This window comes from Lonchura striata, chromosome 3, assembly GCF_046129695.1.
Source record: "Lonchura striata isolate bLonStr1 chromosome 3, bLonStr1.mat, whole genome shotgun sequence".
Taxonomy (NCBI): Eukaryota; Metazoa; Chordata; class Aves; order Passeriformes; family Estrildidae; genus Lonchura; species Lonchura striata.
In genome coordinates, this window is record NC_134605.1 from 76,448,927 (window position 1) to 76,471,993 (window position 23,067).

Consider the following 23,067-nt stretch of genomic DNA (forward strand, 5'->3'; position numbering starts at 1 on the left):
CTAGGCATCTCTTTAGGAAACAGACTATGATCCCCAAAATCTTGTATTTGTACATAACTTGCTCCTGAAAGCCACCCGAAGTATTTTACAAGAGAAGTGTCCTTGTCTTCGGGTGTCCTTAAAAGACACACTACGAGATAATCATAATGTAAAACATACTGACCTCCTTCTCAGATGTGGAGACCCACAAGTGTAATTGCATGACAGCTGTCATGTAATTGCACTCATTGCTGAGAGGCTGAACAGTGCCTGTATGAACTTCCCAGTACTGAGCTGAGGTTACGGCGTAGCTTCCATGTCAGAACCCTGTAGTCCAAACCACTGCGTAGCTTTGACTCACGGTTGAATACCATACAATAGCAGTCTAAGTTGAAAAATTAACAATGTACGCATTTATCTTCCCCAGGGATGTGATGAGTTTAGGGATCACGTTGGTTGGTCATCAAAAGAAAATCATGAGCAGCATTCAGACTATGAGAGCACAAATGCTACATTTACACGGCACTGGCATCCAAGTGTGATAGACATTTCTCCCTTATGAGGGAGGTGACAGACTGAGAGAACAGCACTGGCCTTCAGTATATATGAAGTGCTGCTAGAAGACACTTGATTTCCTGGGTCCTTCCTGCAGTGAATAGAAGAGCTACAAGAAGCACCTACAGACTTGAACTCCTAAGTGCCACCAGAATTTATGAAAAGGGAATTAGGATCCACCAGTGGTGGCAAGGAAAACAGCAGTGACAATAAACAAAGTACTACCTGAATAAACATACAAACACCTTGAGCTCTCTAACCTCCTTTTTATCTAATAGACTTTTTAAATGTACATAAAAATTTAAAAAAGAATATATTTGTCAGATAAAATCATGATATTATTGTTGAATTCAACAAAATATTTTCCTTAAATCTGTGATTTCTGAATCTTTTTTTAATCATTTGTGTTTATTCTTCATAAAGACTTTCTTTTAGTATGATGTTTATATCTTTGGACCTTTTTAGTGCTAATTCAATGACACATTACTACACTGGGCACCTCTGAAGGATTATTTGAGTTCCTAGAGATTTAAGAAGCATGACCAAGCAATGTATAATCTATCTGAACTTTGGTATCCCTTTGTGCCATTTCCTTTTGTTAAATCAACACCGTATTGACATGGCTAGCTAATTGACAGGGAATCAGGAAAATGCAAGTTGCCAAGAGCTCTGATATTTTTTAAAGAATTTTTTAAGGTTATACATATGCTATCTTTTAAAAGAAAATAAAAGAGAAAAAAAAAGTAAGAAAAAGAAAAGCAATAATGACCCCTAAGTAGTTCTAGGCACTTTTAGCAAATTGTTTGCAAGATGATTTTAATGGACTAGAGTTAAACTGAGATATAGTCTAAGATGTAGATCTACAACTGTAAAACTGCTGAGACACAACATTGAATGGACAAGTGATTGTAGGAGTGTCTCAGAGTATAGGTACAGTTCTTCAGTGTTACCTAAACCACTTAATCTGAGCACATCATGTTTTTTTTCAGTACTCTGCATTAGCAAATCTAAGAGAAATAGCTGGTGTATATTTTCTATGAGTTTAAGCCGTATGCAGTCCAGCTGTCAGAATAAGGACATAGCTTTTATATGTGAACTGTAGAGCATGAGACAAGGGGCAGTTCAGAATTTTCAAGTTTTTTTACAAGCTTTTGCTGCTCTGAACGAACATGCGTGTGTGTGGTCACACAGACACAACAGTCATTCATCAGGAACAGAGATGCAAAGGTAGTTGCTCAATGGAATATCTTTTTACACCATTTACTTATATATAAATTTTTTTGATTAAAATATTTAATTACCATAAGCAATAATGAACAGTCTTTACAGATATTGTAATAATGTACATGAACCAGAGAGAAATGCTTTAAAACAAAAAATCTGAAAGTTGTGAACTACCCCAGCAATGAAATGCTGTACTTCCAAAGAGAATTGGGCTGCTTCTATTGATTTTGATAGAGAAAGATCCCAGGGATCAGTCATGAATTGGTCTGGTTTGATAATGTGGGCATCCACACAAAAAAAATAAAAAACAAAAGAAAAACCTTGTAAATGTTCCTTTGTAAAACTTGTAAATTTTATTTATACTGTCTTGTTTTGTACACACATTTATGTGTAGTGAGCTCTGAATACATTGAAAATGCACTATATTTTTCTATTTTACTTGCAGAGCATCACAAACAAACATGTATATTCAGTGCTACATAATGTGTTTTCCCACATTTAGGACCAAAGATAGTTATTAAAAACTTAAATGCATCCATTTCCCCCCCCCTCCTTTTTTCTCCCTCTTTTTAGATCACTGTACAGTGTTATATTTGTCATTTTATTTATTTGTTTCACTAGAAAAATCAGTTTGGTTATACCAATTTTTTGTCCCCACCCACCTTTGTTGAAGAAAATCTGTAAAAAGCTTTTAACTATCATAATCCCGATACATAGACACTTACTTCCATTTGTAATCTTTGTAATAGACTGTAAATATATTTTTGGAACTATAATGCAATGTGCATAAGGGTTATTTTTCAGTGTCCATATATGATTGTTTATACAATTCACAGCACTTTACAGTCATGCTGAGAAGCCTAATTTATTGCCTGGATTTGGGCAGAGTAAGAAAAAATGGTGACTATTCTTATTTCGTATTAGATTGTCATTCAGTAGTAACGGAGTTATTTTCACATATGCAGCTCAAGCTGGTTTTTTAACTATTAAAATTAATTTTCTAAAAAAATCTGTAGAAGTAAGACGCAGAGTAGACTGCACGCCCAATATTGGAATTAGTGCACGGAAGCACTTGGCCAAGCCACTTAAAGTAGCTGTTGGAACACAATTTAAAAATACAAAATTGATAAATATCCGTTTTGTGTTATAACAAATGCTAAGTGCCTCACTACTGGAGTGAGCATCTGTGGGCAGCTGGGCAAGGTGCTTGACAGTCTTGTTGCTGCTTTAGGCACCCAGCTAGGAATTTAGGAGTCTTTCAGTTCAGACACCTGCTTCCTTATAAATCTTGGCTACTGTTTCTAAGGGCTTGGTCATCAAAGGCGCGATGCAGCAATTCTGGTATTGCTGAGAACCTACAAACCCTAAATGCAAAAGAATTGAGGCCAGGCTTCACCTTTAGGACTTGTTCAACATTCTGAAGCGCAGAGGCCTTGAAGCATGTGTGGTGATTTGGGCTCACGCATGTACAAGTGAGGGCCCTAATGATATTTCTTCCTTAATTTTCCTGGTTTGATTTAAGCCATCTTCTTTGAATAGTAAATATATTTTAGCATTCATCTATATACCTTGACTGCCTTAATGTTGCCACAGATTTTTACACATTTGAAAGTGGTAGTGTAGACCCAGAAAGCACAATCGCGATCAGCCGCAATCAATCAGATAACTTATCTACACATTCAGATCATTACTGCAATTTAGAGCACATGCATGTAAATGGATTTGTAACTGGTAGAGCAGCAAAATATTGACATCAGTTGCAGTTCCCCAGGTTTCAGAAAACACAGTCCAGAGTAAGAAAAAAAAAAGTGCCAGAGAAAGTTGATGTTCATGGGAAGAACTGAAGAAAAAGTTGAGTCACAGAGAGAATGAAAGGCTAAATGATTAAAAAAAAAAATCAATTCTGGCTTTATTTCAAAGAACTTGGACACTGTGCATTGCTAATGATGGATTATCAGGCTGTCAGTGAGACTCATATTTCTTGACTTTATTCATCTGCAAGCATCTAGAAGAGAGATGCCTTAAAAAAAGCAGGATGATTCTCCCTCTGGGAATGCTTATCTCCATTAGATGTAGAGGGAAGCCAGATGATTAGCTGAAATTAGGCATCTAATATCTATATAGTTAAAGTTAGGCAAAGTGATTCCTACCCTATCTGTCCTTGGCTGCTACAGTTTTCCTTGTAAGCCAAGTCTCATAGAAAGGCAGCTCCTCCACCACTGGTATATCCCAGAATGTATTTAAACTGGGCTTTATTACAGAGAGAGGTGATTTTTTTATTATTATTATTCTTCAGAGACTTGTAACAGGCCATCTAAATGCTTTTTGTATGTGGATATCAATTCTTGAAATTTTTTGTGATTGTTCTGAGGAAGACCCGCCTAGTAAATTATACTTATTTAATATTTTAAATAATCAGAAATATTTGCTGACATACTGCTTTAGTCCAGAGGTTATGTGATCAGATATGATAGTTGCTGTTTGCAAAACCGTGTTTATCTAAAGCCTTGTCATGTAAAATCTCCAGGAGGCAAAGATGCTTAAATGTATCTCAAATTGAATGTTGCCCTTAATATCTCAATAATTGAGCTCTGTCTGTATTATTTTCAATTTAAAATGAGGTTTTTTATATTTGTTTAATCTTGAATTATCTGGCATCCACTGAGGGAGTTTGAAAAAGTGATTTTAAATTAAATTTGCTTTTTTTCACTAATAGTAATATACGATGAATAGTTTCCACTGTTTTGAATGTTAAAAATCTATTGCTTTAATGTGGGGGATGAACGGGGTTTATTTTTGTTTTGTTGTTGGTATTTTTTTACATTTATTGGTTAGTAGTTGAAATAAAAAAATAATAATTTGTCCTTAACTTTCTAAGTAATTAATATATAGCAATTTTGAGAGTGATTTAAATTCCATGACTTTTGGGTTACTGCTGGGAGGGTGATCATGTCACTACAGCCATAATGCCAGGCGATGCAGAAACACCCTACCACAAGGGCAGGTTCAGCCAACATTCTCTTGCCCAGTAATGACATGAAGCAGTTCACTGGCTGTGTGAAGGGAGTGAAGGGCAACTCAGCCAAAAAAATGGTCATTTCACCTTTTAAAACTATATTTGTGACATGTTAAAGCTAAAACATCCTTAATTCATTTCTTCCATTCATGTGGTTTAAAATTGATGTTCTCATGATATGTATTTGGTCTTTGGTGGATTTTGTTTGTTGGTTGGGCTGTTTCTCTTATTTGTTTTATTTTAAACAAGTGACATTTGAGGTTCTCGTGGAAGAGAACAGATCCCATAGAGAGTGACAAGTGCTGTTTTAGAAAAGTGTAATAAAATTCTTGCCCAAGAGCCATTTTGGCAGCAGGTGCTGCAGAGGTATTCAGAGAGTTAGTGCAATGATTTGCTGAGCAAATCACAACAGGTTTTTTTCATCTTCAGGACCTGTTAGGACTGTGCTTCTGATCAATTAACTGATCTATGGAAACAGGTGAATTTCTTCCCCACTAACTTGTAAAGGACCTGCATTTGGTAGATTTGAGATTTCCGAGACTACTCAAAAGCCTTGGTCTAAAACAAATTTCTGGTAAAAAAAGAAATCCTGGGCTGCAGCCTATATTTTTTTCCTTGTATTCCCTTAAGGGTTTCAAATGTAGCCAACAATTACTTTTAATCAGAGATATTTACTCTTTGCATAGTGCAGCCCTCTGTTTACTAGGAAATAGGCAGTTCTGCAATTAAAGTTCCTGCAAAAATTGATTGGGGAGGGAATGCAATGGTTTAGGGGGGGAAAAAAAATAAAGACCTCATCTAACAAATGGCCTGTGAAACCTAAAGTATAACAGGGCATCCCATTTTTCTAACACATTCCATATAGAGATTTGAAAAATATAAAGGATTAAACCACAGGCATACAAACTGCAATATCCTGATGAAAGAGTTGTGGCAGAATACAAGCTAATTTTGTGAGACTTTCTCCTCTGTATTTTATTCCTTGACATTTTAAGTTATAATAATTGACACGTGCATTTAGAGCCAAATCTGGTGGGACAGGCCAAGGGATAAAATTTGCATGTTTATAATATCCATGAAATTATAAAATCACTTTCAGGGTGGGCAAGGTTTAGGCAGTTTGAAAGTGAGAGATGTGTATACCCTGTAGGTTACATCCAACAAGATTATGAAAGGTTGAAAATTATGAAGGAAAACCCTCACTTTGATACATGTGAGAAGTCAGAAGATGGGAGGGAGTGGAAAGAGAGTTTTGAAGTCATTCACAGTGTCTGAGTCTAAGTTGTAGGGATCCATAAGAATTTCTGGCAGGGGAGTTAAGGGGTGTAAATATTTTTTAAGTAAAGAGACACTGTTAATATAATACACCTAATAATGTAGTGTGGAGTGGTTTCAGTACTCTGATTTTTCCTCAGGCCAGATTGGAATTTGTCAAAGAGACTAAATTGAGACAGATGGGAAAGCAACTGGTAATACACAGCTCATTCAAGCAGACTTGAAATCAAGACATGAAAGGAGAATTTTACAATAAAAGCCTGAAAATAAGACATGAACTGCGATGGTATTTACTCTCAAATTATTTTAGAGTAGCTTTCTTTAAGTGTCATATAATGATAGCAGATTTTAGCACTTATACCATACAAATTGGGTGAAATTAATGCCTAATTAAAGTGACCAAAAAAGAACCACAAGTTAAAAAATAACTGATGTCTTGGTAGACTATGAAAAAAGATGTGATACAGGCAGGCAAAAATTGTGTATCCAGCCAAATGAATCTTGGACAAAACAAGACATAATGCCTGGTGCCAGATGAGCTAAATCAGGAATAGAAAATCTATTCATCCATGGACCAAGGCTTCTGTATTTAATTGAACCAAATAACCAATTGTAGAGCTGTGCTGCTAATAATAATTAAAAATAAAAACTACAACTTAGAGGTCATCTGATGAATCATAACATGGCTAACACTGAAAAAACACACAGAGTGCTGTGAGCCATAGCTATACCCAAAGACTTATATATGCTACTGGTCTTAGAGTTCCATGACTCTGAGCATGTCAAGTCATTTATAAACCAAGCACATATCTAAAGCCTTCCTCTTTTGTGCTATAACAAAACAGAAGGAATAATGAGAATCTGTAGGATTGATCAAGTACAATAGAAATTATCTTGTGATTATATTGCCCAGAGATGTAGAGTCTCCCTCACTGGAGATATTCAAGAACCATCTGGATGCAATCCTGTTCTGTGCACTCTAGGATGACCCTGCTTGAGCAGTGAGGTTGGACCAGATGACCCTCTGTGGTCCCTTCCAACCTGATCCATTCTGTGATTACTTCCTTGGTATTATGAAGAAAACCATGAATTTACATTAAGGAACAAACTTCCTGATCCAAAGATACTGTCTCACTGAGAAGAAAAATCATCCATTACTTTCACTCAAACATTCAAACCTGGCTTCCAAGAGGATAGACTGAATGATTAGATAGATTGATTGATACATAGATACATAGTTTGATAATAGACAGGATGTATCCACATTGATCCCTCTCATTTCATGTCTGTACAAACATTACTCAGGCAATTTCTTGACTGTTGTTCAACCTGTGTTACTACGCCAACTTCCACTGGCTTCCTGAAGGGCTGCATGTTCATTTTAACATGTCTGCTGTAAAATGTTTTCATTTCCTTTTCTCAGGGACAAACAGCCTATGCCAAGAACATGTGTAGCTTAACAGTAAGAAGGTGCAGGAATCTCAGATTTGTTCTCTCCAGCATGTTCTTTTTAGTCATAGTCATAACTTAAATGTGTTATTCCCTGATGTTTCACATAGTACATTTTTTGAGAAATTTGATTTGCTTGGAAGAAACTTAGTCAAATCACCCAGATACCTCCTGAAGGCCACTCAGAAATGGCATTTTTTAAGTAATTGGGTGATTAGGATTTTGTTCAGATAGTGAAAGAGTTGCAGAGCTCTTGCCCTCAGGCCATTTCATTCCAGGTCTCTCTCCTGATTTGTTTACTGGAGGAGCCCGTAAGTCATCCCTTATATTAATCTATACAAAATAGCAGTGACTCCTTTGCCACTAGACAATATTTTTACCCTCATGGGCTGCTGGAGAAAAAGATGGGGTTAGATTAAAATCCAGGACAATATGCCTACTTGAGGAAATTGGACCAGCAAGGCACTGAGAGGTATTCCTAATGAGGATTCTCCTTTAATATTACTGGGCCTTAACCACTTAGTGCTGTGGAGAAATGATTCATTGCTGTTGTGGAAGGAAAAGCTGATCTTTACTACGTAGCTTCCCTACTCTTCAGTTCATCCACTGCCAATAGCAGGAATGGAGGCAGGGCAGGAGAATAAAAAATAGCTTTCAGGCACTTCTTTGTAGTGCTCTTTTCAAGAGAAATAATTGTCTCAATGCCTACATTACCTAAATTTCTGCAAGAGGCGAATCCTCTTTGCTGCCTTTTACTTGCTGGCAAAAGCATCCCAATTAGGCTGTGTGCTCTTTGTTGCAAGTCTCAGCCACAAGCTGCCTCCTATCCCATGAAACTGCTTTCCTCACAGCAGGATGACTCCCAGGCAGTACCTTTCTTGCTGTAGTTACTTGAGTGTCCCAACACCAAATTCCCTCTGCAGTTGTCCATGTTTGTTACCTCATGCAGAGCTGCCTTTGAGGGATATTTTCCCAGACATGAGGTAGGAAGCTATTTGTAGCACTATGCTCTACTTCAATTTCTCCCCACCTGGCATTAGCCATTAACACTTACCTAGCAGCACCCATGCTTCCCTGCAGGGTAAGCAGCAGAGGATCTTGAGGAAGGATTATTTACCACCCAGCAACAACAAAAGCAATGTCTATCTACAACCAACAAACTACAAGTCAGGGAGACCATTCTTAAGTGCAGAAATCATTAGTGTTGGTCAAAACAAAACAACAGGAAAAAGAAGTGTGTTTACAGTGGGAGGAATTGTTGAATACAGAATGTCAGGCTTACATGGAATGCCCAGTTAACATGAGTGTTACAAGCTAATGGAATGTATTTAAAATAATGTCAAAATCTTTCTGTTGGCAGTGGAATCTAAGGGAGAGCTGAATGGCAGAAAAAAAAAAAAAACCAAAATGCCTGGTGAAGGGATTGTGTCAGGGAAGCAGGAGAAAAGAGTTACCTTTTGTGATTTTACACTCCTCACAATGAATGGGGGGAAAGTCTCTTCACATTTATTTGTACTGTTATAAACATTTCTTGTGGATTTTATGACATTAATATAGCTGGATTGTTGAAAATCACATGAAAACTAATGCTTGACCTGTGTCATCTACTTCTGAATTTTTTGCTGAAAAAGCAAGAAGATATACCTGAGAAATATTACCTGCTTTCAGTATAGCAAAGTATCTTAATAATTATTTAAAAGGGAAGAAAAATCTTTATAAAGTAAGCCTTTAAATTAGCTAATACCATTTTTACACTTGTATATTTGTGATAGGATTGTGCAAAGCTGAATTTATCTTTTTTTAAGTATCAGATGCTGTCAAGTTATTTAAGATTACATATATATATACACATACCGAATATATATACACAGAAGCCAGATACCTTAGCAAAGACTTATGTATGTGCAAATGTGTTGTTGAACTGTTGTAGCAAACTTTTGCAAAACAGTATATTATATTTGGCAGTGCTTAGGCCCAAGTTCTATTGTGTTGTTGCTATTGTTTTTAATTTAAAGCACCTTTTGGTGACAGAAGTCCTTGTTAGCTAAAATCAGTGAGCATTAGTAAGCAGTTGAAGTTAGTAAGCTGGTAGAAGCCATTTGCTGCAAGTAGGGAAATATCTCACAGAGATGACATCCAGCTGTTACTGAGCTCACCCTCTCTCCTTTTTTAGTATAAATGCCAGCACAAGACAACAGACTGACTCCCCTCATGCTTATTGATAGCTGAATCTTGGCTATCCATGGTTCAGGATGCTGGTGGATGGACATGTAATACCTGTCTGGCATCCTTATGGATAAGGTTCACCTTATTTTTCTGTGTTTTGATGAATGGCCTATTTTTCTGGAACTTGTGGAAATGTTACATATCTCTTGGGTGAAAAAGACATAGAAAGACTAAGATTGACTCTACAGTACTTACTGGGCTGTAGGAACGTATTACAAAAAGGCCTACGTGATATTTGCGACCTCTAAAAAGGATTGGTGTGGGAAAGGAGAGACTCGTATATTGGTATTTGTATGTTACCAGACACTTTGAGCTGCAGCTGCTTGCCTGGGAAAAGGTTGGTTAGAATAAGCCTCGGCCAAAATTACCTCCAAAGTTACTTCCTGTACTGTACAATCACTTCCTTTCCTGATGCACCTTTCCTTTTTCAGAAATCCCCTCCTTCTTTCTCTGAAAATCTTGTTTATGACAGTTCTGTGGGAATGAGGGGGCTGTTTTTCTGAGTAAAATGGAGATTTTTCTTGGAAGACATTGAGTGGCCTTTTCTCAGAAGAGTATCTCAGTCTGCACCACACTTTGCCATATCATTCTGACACTGCTCAACTATTAGATGAAGTGCATGTGATCTCTTTGATCCTTCTTTACATGTATATCCTGTTGAAAGGATTAATTTAGGGATCTAATTTCAGAGGTTAAGGGCTATGAATCCCTGACACATCCTCATTTAGTGTTGGGATACATGATAACTTACCCAGGACACACGGAGAGCTAGCTCTCATGGGGTTTCCTTTATGTGGAAGTTACAGTGTGCATGGTAACTTTTGCACATTTTCTCTCATTATTGATTTCAGATATGGCCTTGGCATGTACCAGAGACTGGATAAATAAGTGCTAAATCCAGCCATACAGATATAGCAACTAAGAACTGAAGCCCTTTCCTCGCTTTAGAGGCTTTAGCTACTGTCTTTGGCCTTCAGTTTCTCCAAACCATTTTGAGTTTCCATCTCTTTCCAGGGAGATAGACCATCTAATTCAAATCTCAAATGATATGGGACAGCATGGCAGATAGAAAGGAACCATTATGGTAATGAGTAGCTGGGTCCTAGAGATGAAAGGAAATTATGTCATTGATTTGCCATGTGTTGCACTGGGATCCTCATCTCGGATTTGTTGATGCTTCATCCTTGTTTCATTCATGCTATTCTTGCACCTGGACTCTGCTCTGGTGAAAGTGGTACTTGGGCAGTGAGAACTACTGGCAGCCCAACATAAAGCTGTGCCACAGTCCAGGGTGGCCCTGTACCTTATTTTATGAATCTCTTTATCTGGAGATCTTCATTTTGGTGCTACCCAAAAAATATCAGGAGAGAGCGAGCCAATAGAAATATAACTTGAGGTTTTAAATACCTATGCATCAAAGTGACATTTTTGACTACCATTTACCTTTAGCTTTGAATAAATTCACATGTCAATCATTTTTACTAATTCAAAGGCTTACTTGTCTTCAAAATACTAAAAGGACTTATCACAGTAAAAAAGTTCTTCCTTTTTGAAAAGATTTCTTCTCAGAGTGCCTTTTTGATGAATTCTTTTCTCATGCATTCCGTGCATTACTAGGCTTCAAAGGGCAGGTGCAAAAAAACCTAATAGAAACGAGATTTAGCTTAGTTAATACATTCCCTTCATGTAAAATTAGTCCCTAGGACACTTTACTAGAGACAGAAGAAAATTTTCTATCCCTTCATCAGATTGCTTCCTCTAGCTCTTCTTTTTGTTTGTTAAGCCTCAGATATTATGGCTATTAATAAAATCAGATCCTCTTCTCAGTTTATCATAAAACATCTTGCTCCCATTTTTTCCAGTTTGGTGACAGAGATGTATGGCATGCAACAATGTGTTAATATCACTCTTCTCTTGAATGAGTCTCTTCCCTTTGATTCACGCTGTTAAATAATCTAATCCATGTGCTGGAATGACAGATACTACTTTGGAATCATCTCTAAAAATATTAGTTGGTATAGCAAGGGGACATTCCTCTGCTAGTTTATTTTTCTTTAGTATTTGTGTTACATTAGCTTGTCTCAATGTGTCTAACAAATTGCTTTTCTCCCAGGAATTTTCAAATAATTTAGTTAAGATATATAAAATAATTTCCATTCAGTCCTGGCCTACATCCATTAGTGCTAAAGCTATGTTGTCTAGAGATTTCATATGACTATTCTGTCACTAAATGTACAGTAAAATTCACATCTTATCCTTTCCTTTTCTTTTTTTTAAGCTCCAGATTTGTTTTGTTGGGGCTTTTTGGCAGCACAAGTAACATAAACATTGTCTTCAGGTGCCTAACATCATATAATGACAGAGAAGTCAGTTGAATTGTTTTATAAGATTCTTCAGCAATACTAAGAGCTTCTGATAATACTGGGCTAAGGGAGAGTCTACTTTTATTAGCTTACATGCTAGAATCTATCTACCTTCTCTATGCTTTTTTAATTAAGCAGAGTTAAATTGAACACACCCATTCCACCCTTGTCCTGCTTCTCTGTTTTAAACAGTTATTTACATCTTCTCCCGCTACTTGATTTTATACCCTAATTCCCATCTGAAAAACTGCACCTCATTCATTTATTTCCTTTTTTTTTCCAACACTGAAATTGTCAAGTATAACCCTGTGGCTCATTGAGATCTAGTGTGAAACTCAACTACATTTCCTTCATGATAGAAGTGTTTGCTTGAGAATTTCTGAGTTTATTGATGTTTACCTACCCAGTCAATGAGAATTTTTGTCAAATAGTGGTGTATACATGGCAATGAAAATGATAGTGTAATTTGCCTCTATTACTTCCTGATATCAGGATTCTACTGCACTGCAAATTTCATATCTGTTGTTATTATTTGTTTGACAGAATCAAAAACATGCCAGGTGCTTTGCAAAACAGAGAACAAGAAAAATCCCTTTCCAGAAGAGATGACAGCCTGAATAGAAATGGCATAATGGCAGGAGACAAAGGAAGCAGAAAGGGGAAGCAAAACAAGAGTTATAACCTTAAGATCATGAGATTGGTTTGGAGGCACAGTGAACGCTATGAGGCATTTTTTTAAAGCCCATAAGGACTGTAGTTGGGATTAGAGAATGGAATTATAGAAAAGAAGCATGGAAAGGAATGGAGAAGAAGGGAGGAACAGACTGGCAACAGGAGGAAGAGTAAACAGAGGTGTATGGGAGAGGCCAGAACACACATCTGACAAACTGAGGATTATGACTAATGACAAGAATGAAAGACCACATCTGAAGAGCATGATGATTTCAGGAGGATGGCGAAGCAGGACATGGCGATGCTGCTAGGGAGAGAAGAGCCGGCAAAGCTGCCCTGGAAGCCTGCCCTGGAAGCTCCTCACACTAACATAACCCTGCTTCCCCATCTTCTTTCTCGCTCCCCTCTTATACATAAAATATGTATATAGAAGAGCAAAGGAGAAGGAGAAGCAGCTAAATAAACTTTTCCAAAGATCCTGCTGGGGAAGAAGTTTAAGCTGGGATGATACAGATTCACTCCTACTGATACTGCTCATGGTAGTGAGAGGCAGAGAGCATTCTGTTAGTCATACTCCTGCAGATGAATCTATATGAGTCTTTGCCTCTGCTTACAAATAGGCCTTGTTGAGAAATATTCAACAAAATTATAATACTCCAGCCAATCTGGGACATTTAAAAATGTCCTTTCATTCTAGAACAGAAATAAATTACACCACTCAAAGTGAAATGGAAAGAGGAAAGAAGAATATTTTAACAGGTTTTCTTTTAATGTTGAAAATAATCATTTTAGTATTATGGAAAAATATAAGGGGGATTTTGCTCATTGTGAAAAAAAATGCGTATTAAAATTTTTAATGAAATTTCTGATAAAATTGGGAATTATTTTAATTATGTAGGACTGGTTTTTCTGTTGGATTTTTTTAAGAAAAGTGGTGTTTTTAGAAGGAAACAGGAAAATTGCTATATTCATTCTGTCAGACATTTTAAAATACCATGATTTCCAAGGTAAGAATTCTTCAGGAGTAAGAAACATGAAAAGTGGCCAGTCTAATCTCTTCCTCACTTCCTTCTCCTCTGCTTCTGTGATCAGACGTGTCTAATGATAGTCTGCAAAGAGCAAAGCCAGTTTCTATGTCTCCCTGAGAAAAGGCATTTTGCCAACTTTAAGAATTTTTAACTGGATCTACTTACAGGAAGTCACTTTTTTTGCTGCAGACTATGTGTCCACTTAAATCCCCCTCAAAGCTCTTCCATTTTGCCTGGAAAGGTTTATCAGAAAGCATGCTGGAAAGGCTCAGATCTTTCCATCTTAAACTGTTTCTGAACATAGTTATAGTTTAGCAGATGTACTGGTATGACAGTTGAGAGACTACTGCTGTTAATGAAGTATTCTATTACCTTGGCATATATAGACACTTTTCACTTGGTACTTCTAACTGCAAAGTATTGATGTTTAGGCTATTATAAGTACTTGTGCGTTATATTTTTGGTAAGTTTTAGAGGACAGAACTGCGTAAATATTTCTTCTCTTCAGGGTAACAGTTTTCATGAGTCATTCATCTTGAATGTACACCAGAGTGATATCAAGTTTGTTGTTGTGACACCTTATCAATATGATGCCCATTTTTAGTTTCTTCTAGCAGTGGAATGATTTAAGTATTGTCTCGTGGAGACAACGGCCTTGTTTAAGAATGGTGACTCTGGATAAGATTCAAATAATTTGTCTGAGTGAAGAGGAGGCAACTGAAAGTCATCGCTGAAATATTACCAAAAATCCTTAACTGGTTGGATTTGTCCATCACTTGCTTGAAGATTTTGGTAAATGGTGGTTTACTAGGTTCCCAAATGCCAGCAATGGCCAAGCACTTTCTTTTAATTTTCTTCAATTTGGACTTTGCTTAAGTTAATTAAGCTTTTGTCATCTCAGGGTTCCATTTTAGCAATGAGGTTTACAAGACCTTCTCTGTCAATGTAAAATCTTCCTATACTTAAGAACATATGACATATGTTCTTAAGTATAGGATGCTCAGCAGTGCTTGAAGAATGATTCTCACCTCAGTAATTTCTCTCCATTTTTATCAAAATAATACTGGATTTAAATCCTATAGCCATGGTATCAATTTACCAAAATCTTCTCTGCCTAAATTATTCTTCAATTAAATGTAGATCAAAGTTTTATAACAATCCACCTATCATTAAAAAAATGGGATTGCAAAGTAGTGTCATAATATCACCCCATAATACAGATTTTTTGCATATCATTTTTACATATTTAAAAGAACTCCATTAACTCAGTTGCATACAACGTTTTGCAATAAGAGGCACAACATAAAGCAATATCAAAACACAGGTAATATTTCTACTAATTTTATTTAGCCAAGCTCCAGATTTTGCATAATTTTGCCACTGCTTCTGGCATGATAGCAGATATGGAGGTTATCCATGCCTGCCTACCTTTTGGTGCTGAGAGAGGATTCAGTTGTGTGGCACCTTACCACCCTACCCTCTGCTACCAAAAAAAAAAAAAAAAAAAAAAAAAAATTCCACTTGGAAATGGGGCATAACCTCTGGGAAATTCGGTTTGACCTACCTTCTGGGTTCAGCAACTGAACTGGACTGGATGCATGATTTGGGAAGGGATTTAATACCAGCTACCTCAGTAGCCACAAGGTGTTACAGGAAAACGATTGAAAAAAACCCAAACTATTATAATGTATCCTGGGACTGAAGGACAATATGGTTATTTGCCTATATATTAATTTCTAACCTTGCCTATATTTTCCTCAGAATCCTTCCCTGATATTGACTGTCAGCTCTTTCAAGAAGACGCTTGGTTTTGCATAAAGTAGGAATGGCTGCACTGACTCCAGCCACGAGCCCACATAGTCGTGTGTACCTGACTGTGTGCCTTGGTAGGGGTACAGTCTTGTTATAAGGCCTCCACTGATCCCTACAGGTTAGGGAAACTGTCAGCTGTTGACTTCCAGACATCTTCAGGGCTCTATATCCAATATGTACAGTTCAAATGCTTCCCAAATCAGGGCAGTGCACTATGATGAGTAGTCTGAATTTGTCCTATATTCTGTGAATTTACTTCTTTCTTCTGTCAATCTTCTCTCTCTGTCTTGCTCTTCTTTCTCCTGAAGTAGAATGACCAGGGTTGCATGAATTATTCAAAATAAGAGTGTATGATGTATTTATACAGTGATATAGCGATACAGTGTATTTATACTGTGAGATATATATATATATATGTTTTCTATTTTGTTTACCGTTTCTTTCTTAATCATCCAAATATCCTGTTTCACATTTTTACTTGATACTGGGTGCTTGACTTGATGTTTTCAGAGAGATGTCTGATGTTATTCCTTATTTTCCCTTCTCAAGCAATAGTTACTTTGTAGTCCCTGCCTGTGTGTGTATAGTTAGACTTATTTACCCCTTGTTCAGTTCTTTCTGTTTTATCAGATTTCATCACTCCTTCATGGCCAAGGGCATTGAAAATTGTGAAATCATTTTGCAGTTCTTTTCAGGCAGTTCCTTACTGATTTAACTTACAAAAAACATTTTGTATCAAACTTTCTCATCTGACAGTTCTTAGATATCACATTTCCCTTTACTACTAATAAAAGTACTTTTGCTTAAATCCTCTGTTTTATTTCATGCTTCAGTCCAGGAATCTTTTTAAACACTTAAGTGTCCAATTTCTATAATTTTCTTCTATGTTTTTAAGGTTGGGGGAGGGAGAACTTCAAACTATTGTCATTTGTGTTTTATTAACTGGAAACCTTAAAAGTAGATTTCAGACCTTCTTATTGCTTCCTGGTTCTGACAGAGTGGTTATACAACCTTCAGAGTGAAAAATTGCTAAGGGCTAGATCCATAAACTGCATCTAGGAATGCCTTTAGCCTCTTAGATCTCCTGTCTCCTTGTGAAAGATGTAAACCCAGACTAGTCACATCCCTCTACACTGAAAGGGAAAACCTGGGTGTTAAGCAACAACCTCCACCAACTCTTTCATACTGAGCAGGGAACAGTCTGAGTGAACAGGAGAAACATCCAGATGGGGAGAAACATCCATTAAACCAGGGAGTGGTGTACTGATATTGGAATATTTTTCAACACTGCCTTATTAATGGGACTGTAAGGTGCTGACTGCAGCTATTTCTCTGTTGATCCCACTGTTTCCTGCAGTGAGCTGTAGAACCAAACTAGAATGCTGAGGTCACAATCCTTCTTTCTTAGCACAGTGAATGTTAAACTTTCAGGGTTAGGCAACAACTGAGTAGACTTTAGGGAACTACCCTATCAGCATGAACACACAAAGCTGTATTTAGCCACTTCTGTTTAAGCGCAAGTCTAAAGTGGGGTCTAAGTTACAGCACTGGTGATAGCAGTGAAAAGAATTTGAATCCCAGTTTGCAGACCTGTTAAACTTGATTGTGAGAAAGGACTAACTTTATATAACCCATATAGAATCTTCACTCACATGACATTCTTGCAATCCTCCAAAACCTATGCTTGGTCTGCACAAGTGTTGTGCCATGACCCATGTTACCATGTGAATACTGACAATACCTAAATGTAGACAGGTGAGTAGACCCTATGAGTTATAAATATTCATAATATACCAAAAATCTTAGATAGTGGGAAAAAGGAGTGAGCAACATAAGTGAACCATGACTGACATTTAGTGTTTCTCAAGCTATTGTATGTTCAATATTTGAGAGAAAGAACTGAGAGCACATTTATTTATTTATTTATTTATTTATTTATTTAATGTTTTAGAAACACCTCCACTTGCCAATATTAAAAGAAACTACTAAAAGAAACACAAACCAAACAACAACAACAACAAAAAATCAAACAAAGCCCCCCCCACACCACAGTTAAGTACTGTGCTTATTTTTTGTAGTTATAAAAGTAATTCTATCAAAACATATAGCTACACTAATCTGGCCAGTGACAAAAGTGAACCAACTGCCAGAGGAGGTTTGGGATGATGAATTTCCATCCATTCCATTACATCTTAGGTGCCTGTAAATCCTTCTCTGAACCAGTAGAAGTCTGAGAACTAATAAGCCAAAAATTAAGACCCTGCAAACTATCAAATCAAACTGCCCTGTGATTTTTTAAAAAAGAACAAGCTCTGAATGATTGCTATCTTTATCTCTGTCATCTATATCTATGCATCTACATTAATACAAGTTTTTGTCTATATCTATATAGACATATATCTATATCTATATCTGTGTATCAATACAGGCTAGTTCACACATTTGTAATTATTTGCTTCCTCAGTTTTTTAGATATATATGTTGGCACAGTGCTTCAGCATTTTTTGTTTTGATGATATTAACATTAATGGGTTCTACTTTTTAACTGATAATTATTAATTGAATAAGGATGTCAGGTAGCAATAAAATAAAAGACAATGAAGAGAAACTTGGGATTAGGGAAAAATTCATAACAAATCCCAGGTCAGCCTTTCATTCCTGGTGTGTACATTCCTGGTGTGCACAATACTTTTTGCATATAATGCCAAAATGGCACAGAAGGTAGATTTTTATGCACTGGCACCAAATAACAATAAAGCTCTTTCAAGACCTCATATACTCAGAGACATAAGGAGCTTGTAGAAGCCTCTGTCTTTAAACTTGTCCAGAAACATCGAAGTGATAATTTTATGCCAATTCTGATATTGTGTGTTCACGCCAGATCCTAGAAAAATTCCCCTTCCTTGTTCAAAGCACATGTCACCAGCCCTTTCTAGCTCTTTTCTTTCTATGTAGTACATGATTGAAGACTTCATTGGTTGTTGGTCGCAGACTTACTCATGAAAAATGTCTTTTTAGTTGTGTTTTGACTGTAAACTACACTTACATTATTGAAAGACCTGTTTCAATCTTTTTTCTATTCCAAAACCCAGATTTAGGAAGTGATAGATGACTGATTGATTCTTCAGGAAAAAAAAAAACAAAACTACTTCTCTTAAAGAAAAACATTTCCTATAACATACCTTTCCTCTAAGGTTTCCAAAAGTTAGGGATCTCAATTTGAAGCCATTTATGGGACTCTAACTTTTTTGAAAGTACTGATTTCCAAACTTCTGAAATACCGTAATTCTCAATTTATTACAAACTAAAAAAAAAAATATAAAAAGACATCTTTAAAAGTAAAAGGAAAAGACTTAGTTAGTGAATTTTCTTTGACATTTTAGGGCCTTGATTTATATTACGCTCGAGTTCTCTCTTTCTTATAAATGCATACACATATGTTTGCACTTTCACAGAGAAGAATCATAGAATGAGAACAATTTAGTTTGGAAATGGGTTAGATTGAGTCTAACCCTTAACCTATTACTGCCATGTCCACCACAAGATTATGTCCTTAAGCACACATCAACACAATTTTTGATACCTCCAGGGACGATGATTCCACCGCTTCCCTTTTCAAATGCTTGAGAACATTTTCCATTAAGAATTTTTTCCCAGTACCCAAACTAAACCTCCTCTGGCACAACTAGAACCAGTTGTTACCCAGGAGAAGAGACCAGCTTCCCTGTCACTACAACCTTTTTTCAGGTGGTTGTAGAGAACAACGTCCCCCTGAGCCTCCTTTTCCCCAGGCTAAACAACCCCAGCTCCCTCACCTGCTCCTCATTAGAACTGTTTTCTTGACTTGACCAACTTTGTTGCCTTATTCTGGATGAACTTCACCTCCTCAATGTACTTGTGGTGAGGTGCCCAGAACTGGACACAGTCCTCAATGTGGCGCCTCACAAATGACAGGGGAAGGAGGACAATCACTGCCACAGTCCTGCTGGCCACAATACTTTTGATAAAAGCCAGGATGCCATTGGCTTTCTTGGTCACCTGGGCACAAGTCTGGCTCAAGATCAGCTGGCTGTTGACCAGCACCCTCCTGTCCTTTTCTGCTGGGCACCTTGCCTGACACTCTGCCCCAGCCTGTAGTGCTGCATGGATTTGTTGTGACTGAAATGCAGGACCCAGTGCTTTGCCTTGTTGAACCTCATACAGGTGTCCTTGCCCATTGGATCCACTCTGTCCAGATCCTTCTGTAGCACCTTCCGAGCCTCTATCAGATCAACAATTCTGCCCAACTTTGTGTGATTTTTGAAGTGACTGACAGTGCACTCAATTTCCTCATTAAGATCATTGTTAAAGATTAAATAGAGCTGGCCCAAACACTGAGCCCCAGGGAATGTCACTGGTAACTGTCCGCCAATGGAATTGAACTCCGTTCACCATCACTTTCTGGGCCAGCCATCCAGGTAATTTTTACTCTGCAAACACCTTCCACACCATGAGCAGCCAGTTGTCCCGAGAGAATCCTGTGGGAAATTGTGTCAAAGGCCTTACTAAAGTCCCAGTAGATACCATCCATAGCCTTTTCCTCACCCACTAAACTGGTCACCCTGTCATAGAAGGCAATCAGCTTGGTTAAGGTAGACCTGCCTTTCCTAAACCCCTGATGGCTGGGTCTGATCCATTGTCTTCCATGTGCCATGTGATCTCAGACACGTTGATCTGGTCCAAGACCTTCCCCAGCACTGAGGTCAGTTTTCTTGTAGATAGGTGTCCCTTTTGTTAATCTGCAGTAATCTGTGACTCCCCTGCTGAGCCAAGAGTGTTGAAAAATGATGGCTTAGTGAAGTCTAAGCCATTTTCTAGTAGCTCTTCTAGTAGCTCCTCTGTACCCTCAGGTGAATCCCATCCAGGCCCTGTAACACTTTTGTTCACCAAGTGGTGCAGCAGGACACTTAAAATTTCCCCATGTGTTATGGGGGTTTCATTCTGCTCCCGATCCCTTTCTTTCAGCTCAGAGGGCTGGTTTTCCCCCAGTGTCTTAAAAGTTACTAGTATTATTATTAAAGACTGAGGCACTACTTCTGACTTTTCATCATCCTTTGTTACTATATTCTTCCTTGCATCCATTAAAGGATGGAAATTCTCTGCAACCTCCTTTTTGTTGCTGATGTGTTTATAGAAACATTTTATATTATCTTTTATGGCAGAAGCCAGATTAAGTTCTAGATGGGTTTCAGCCGTTCAAGTTTCCTCCTTTATAACCTCATGACATCCTTGTAGTTTTCCTGAATAGCCTGCCCCTTCTTCTAAATGTCATAAACTCTCTTTCTTGACTTCCACTCAGAGCTCTCTGTTAATCCAGGGTGGTCTTCTTCCTCACCTCCAAAACTTATGGCAGGTGGCAGCAGTCTGCCCCTGTATTTTTAAGATTTCCCTCTTATAGCACATCCAGCCTTCCTGGATTTCTTTCTTCTTCAGGACTGCATCCCAAGGGACTTTGTCAGTCAGGCTCCTAAGAAGGCCAAAGTCTGTCCTCCAGAAATCCATACTCTACTGATTCCACTCCTTACTTCTCCAAGAATAGTGGACTCTATTATTTCATTATGTCTGTGCCCAAGAAGTCCTCCGACCACCACAACACCCTTAAAGTCCTTCTCTGTTCACAAACAACAGGCCCAACAGGACCCTTTTTGGGTCCTCCAGAAGTTGTGTCAGAAAAGTAACTTCCACACTCCAGTAACCTCCTAGACCATCTTCTTTCTTGTGCTGCATTTCTACCAGACATCTGGTAGCTCAAAGTCTCTCATGAGAACAAAAGCCATGTGAGACTTCTCTTAGCTGCTTGCAGAGTATTTCATCCAGCTCTTCATCTTGTCTGGGTGGTTTCTAAGAGATTCCCTGTTGGATATTCCTTGATATTCCTTGTTGGCCTTTCTTCCATTCCTCACTTGTAAAGACAACCCTGTCATCACCATCATTAAATTCTAGGCAATCAAAACATTCCCATCCTTGCCTACCCCTTCTGAAGAGTTTTTTGCCATCCATTGCAGCACTCCAGTTGTGTGGGTCTTCCCGTCATATTTCTGTGATGGCAATTATGTCATAGTTTTCCTGCTGCACCATGACTTCCAGCTTCTGTTTGTTGCTCATGCTGCATGCATTGGTGTAGATGAATAGCCAGGGAAGTCTCTCAACTTTAATATTACAGATGAACTTTTAACCAGTGGACAGCCATTCTAATCAAAGCTGAAGTATCAAGGAAAACAAATTGAGATGGTCAGTTTGGAGGCAGGTTTTTCTAATAAATACAAGGAGTTGGTTATATGCATCATTAAATATTTCAGCTAAGTGAAACTTAGAAAATGCATTGTTGTCAACCATAATTAATACCAATTTGGACAGGAATATTTCAAACACTACTGTAGTAGGTCTTGGTTGCTAGAGACAGCAGAAATTTCTATGGGCAGTTCAAGATACACAGTTTTCTTATTATAAATTTCTTATTATTTATATTGTTAAGAATTTGCCAATTAAACAGTAAAAGGATACGGACCATGTTCTTTCTAAAACTTCATGTTTTAATGTTTTCCCATGTATGTTGAAAACACAACTTATAGCTTTGGCTTCTAACTTATAGAAAAAATAGGCAATGCTCATTGAATAAGATAAGTTTAGGCTTTTGTAGATCATTCAAATTAAGTTTAAAATTAGTCAAACATATTAATATTATTCATCTCAGCCAAATAAAAATTTAGAAATTGTCACATTGGTCTATTCAGAATTATATTTTATCTGTGCAGGTATGAAAACTGTACATTCATTTTGATAGTGAATAAAAATGAAATATTTGGATATTTGTGTAATCACAATTTAATTATCACTAGAGTTGTGCATAATTTCTTATGTACAACTAGACAAAATTCCTGGGCAAAAGCTTAAAAGTTGTCTTTTAGTTTACCAGAAACATTATCTATCTACCCATGGATGCACACAGATATTCAAGCACACATTCATAAATACATGTAGAGAAGTCTGTAAAAATGACTTGTCTTTGTTTATTTTCTCAGAAACTAGAGATATGTTAAGAATAAAATAATTTAAGTAAACCTTTGCCTGTGTGCAATTTCTGAATCAAAATTTCACAGAAACCTTCCTAAGTATAAAGATGTAATTTTATGAAATCCAACAAAAACAAACACTGAGAGATGTAATCTGCATTCTTACTTGACTTTTTGTATCCATTGTTTGCTTTTATTTTTGGTGATGGTGCTATTTTCCACCTCTTTGCTTCCATGCTTTTGGAGAAGGTTAACAGAACTAATGACTAACTGCATTCCCACAAGGGACCTAAGAAATAACCTCAAAATTATACAACGTGTGCTTTAAAGTAATGAAATAGTCCCTTTGTCACCTTTGAAAATAGCAGGGACTAGTTTTGCCACTTCCTTCCCTCCAGACTGCTCTCATATGCATT

General features: G+C 37.3%; 1 protein-coding gene across 5 annotated transcripts in view; it reads left to right on the forward strand.

Annotated features, from left to right (window-relative positions):
* Nucleotides 1–22,699, forward strand: part of EPHA7 (EPH receptor A7) — a 169,633-nt gene extending 146,934 nt beyond the window's left edge. For 3 of the 5 annotated variants that reach the window (XM_021545314.2, XM_021545348.2, XM_021545324.2), the window contains one exon: nucleotides 12,631–22,699. In XM_021545314.2, the coding sequence (XP_021400989.1) occupies nucleotides 12,631–12,826 (196 nt within the window). In that variant the 3' untranslated portion in view covers nucleotides 12,827–22,699. Of the gene's footprint in view, nucleotides 1–406; nucleotides 2,535–12,630 lie in introns of those variants that run through there. The other 2 variants (XM_021545328.3, XM_021545337.3) reach the window with 1 other exon arrangement.
* The last annotated feature ends 368 nt before the right edge of the window (nucleotides 22,700–23,067 follow it).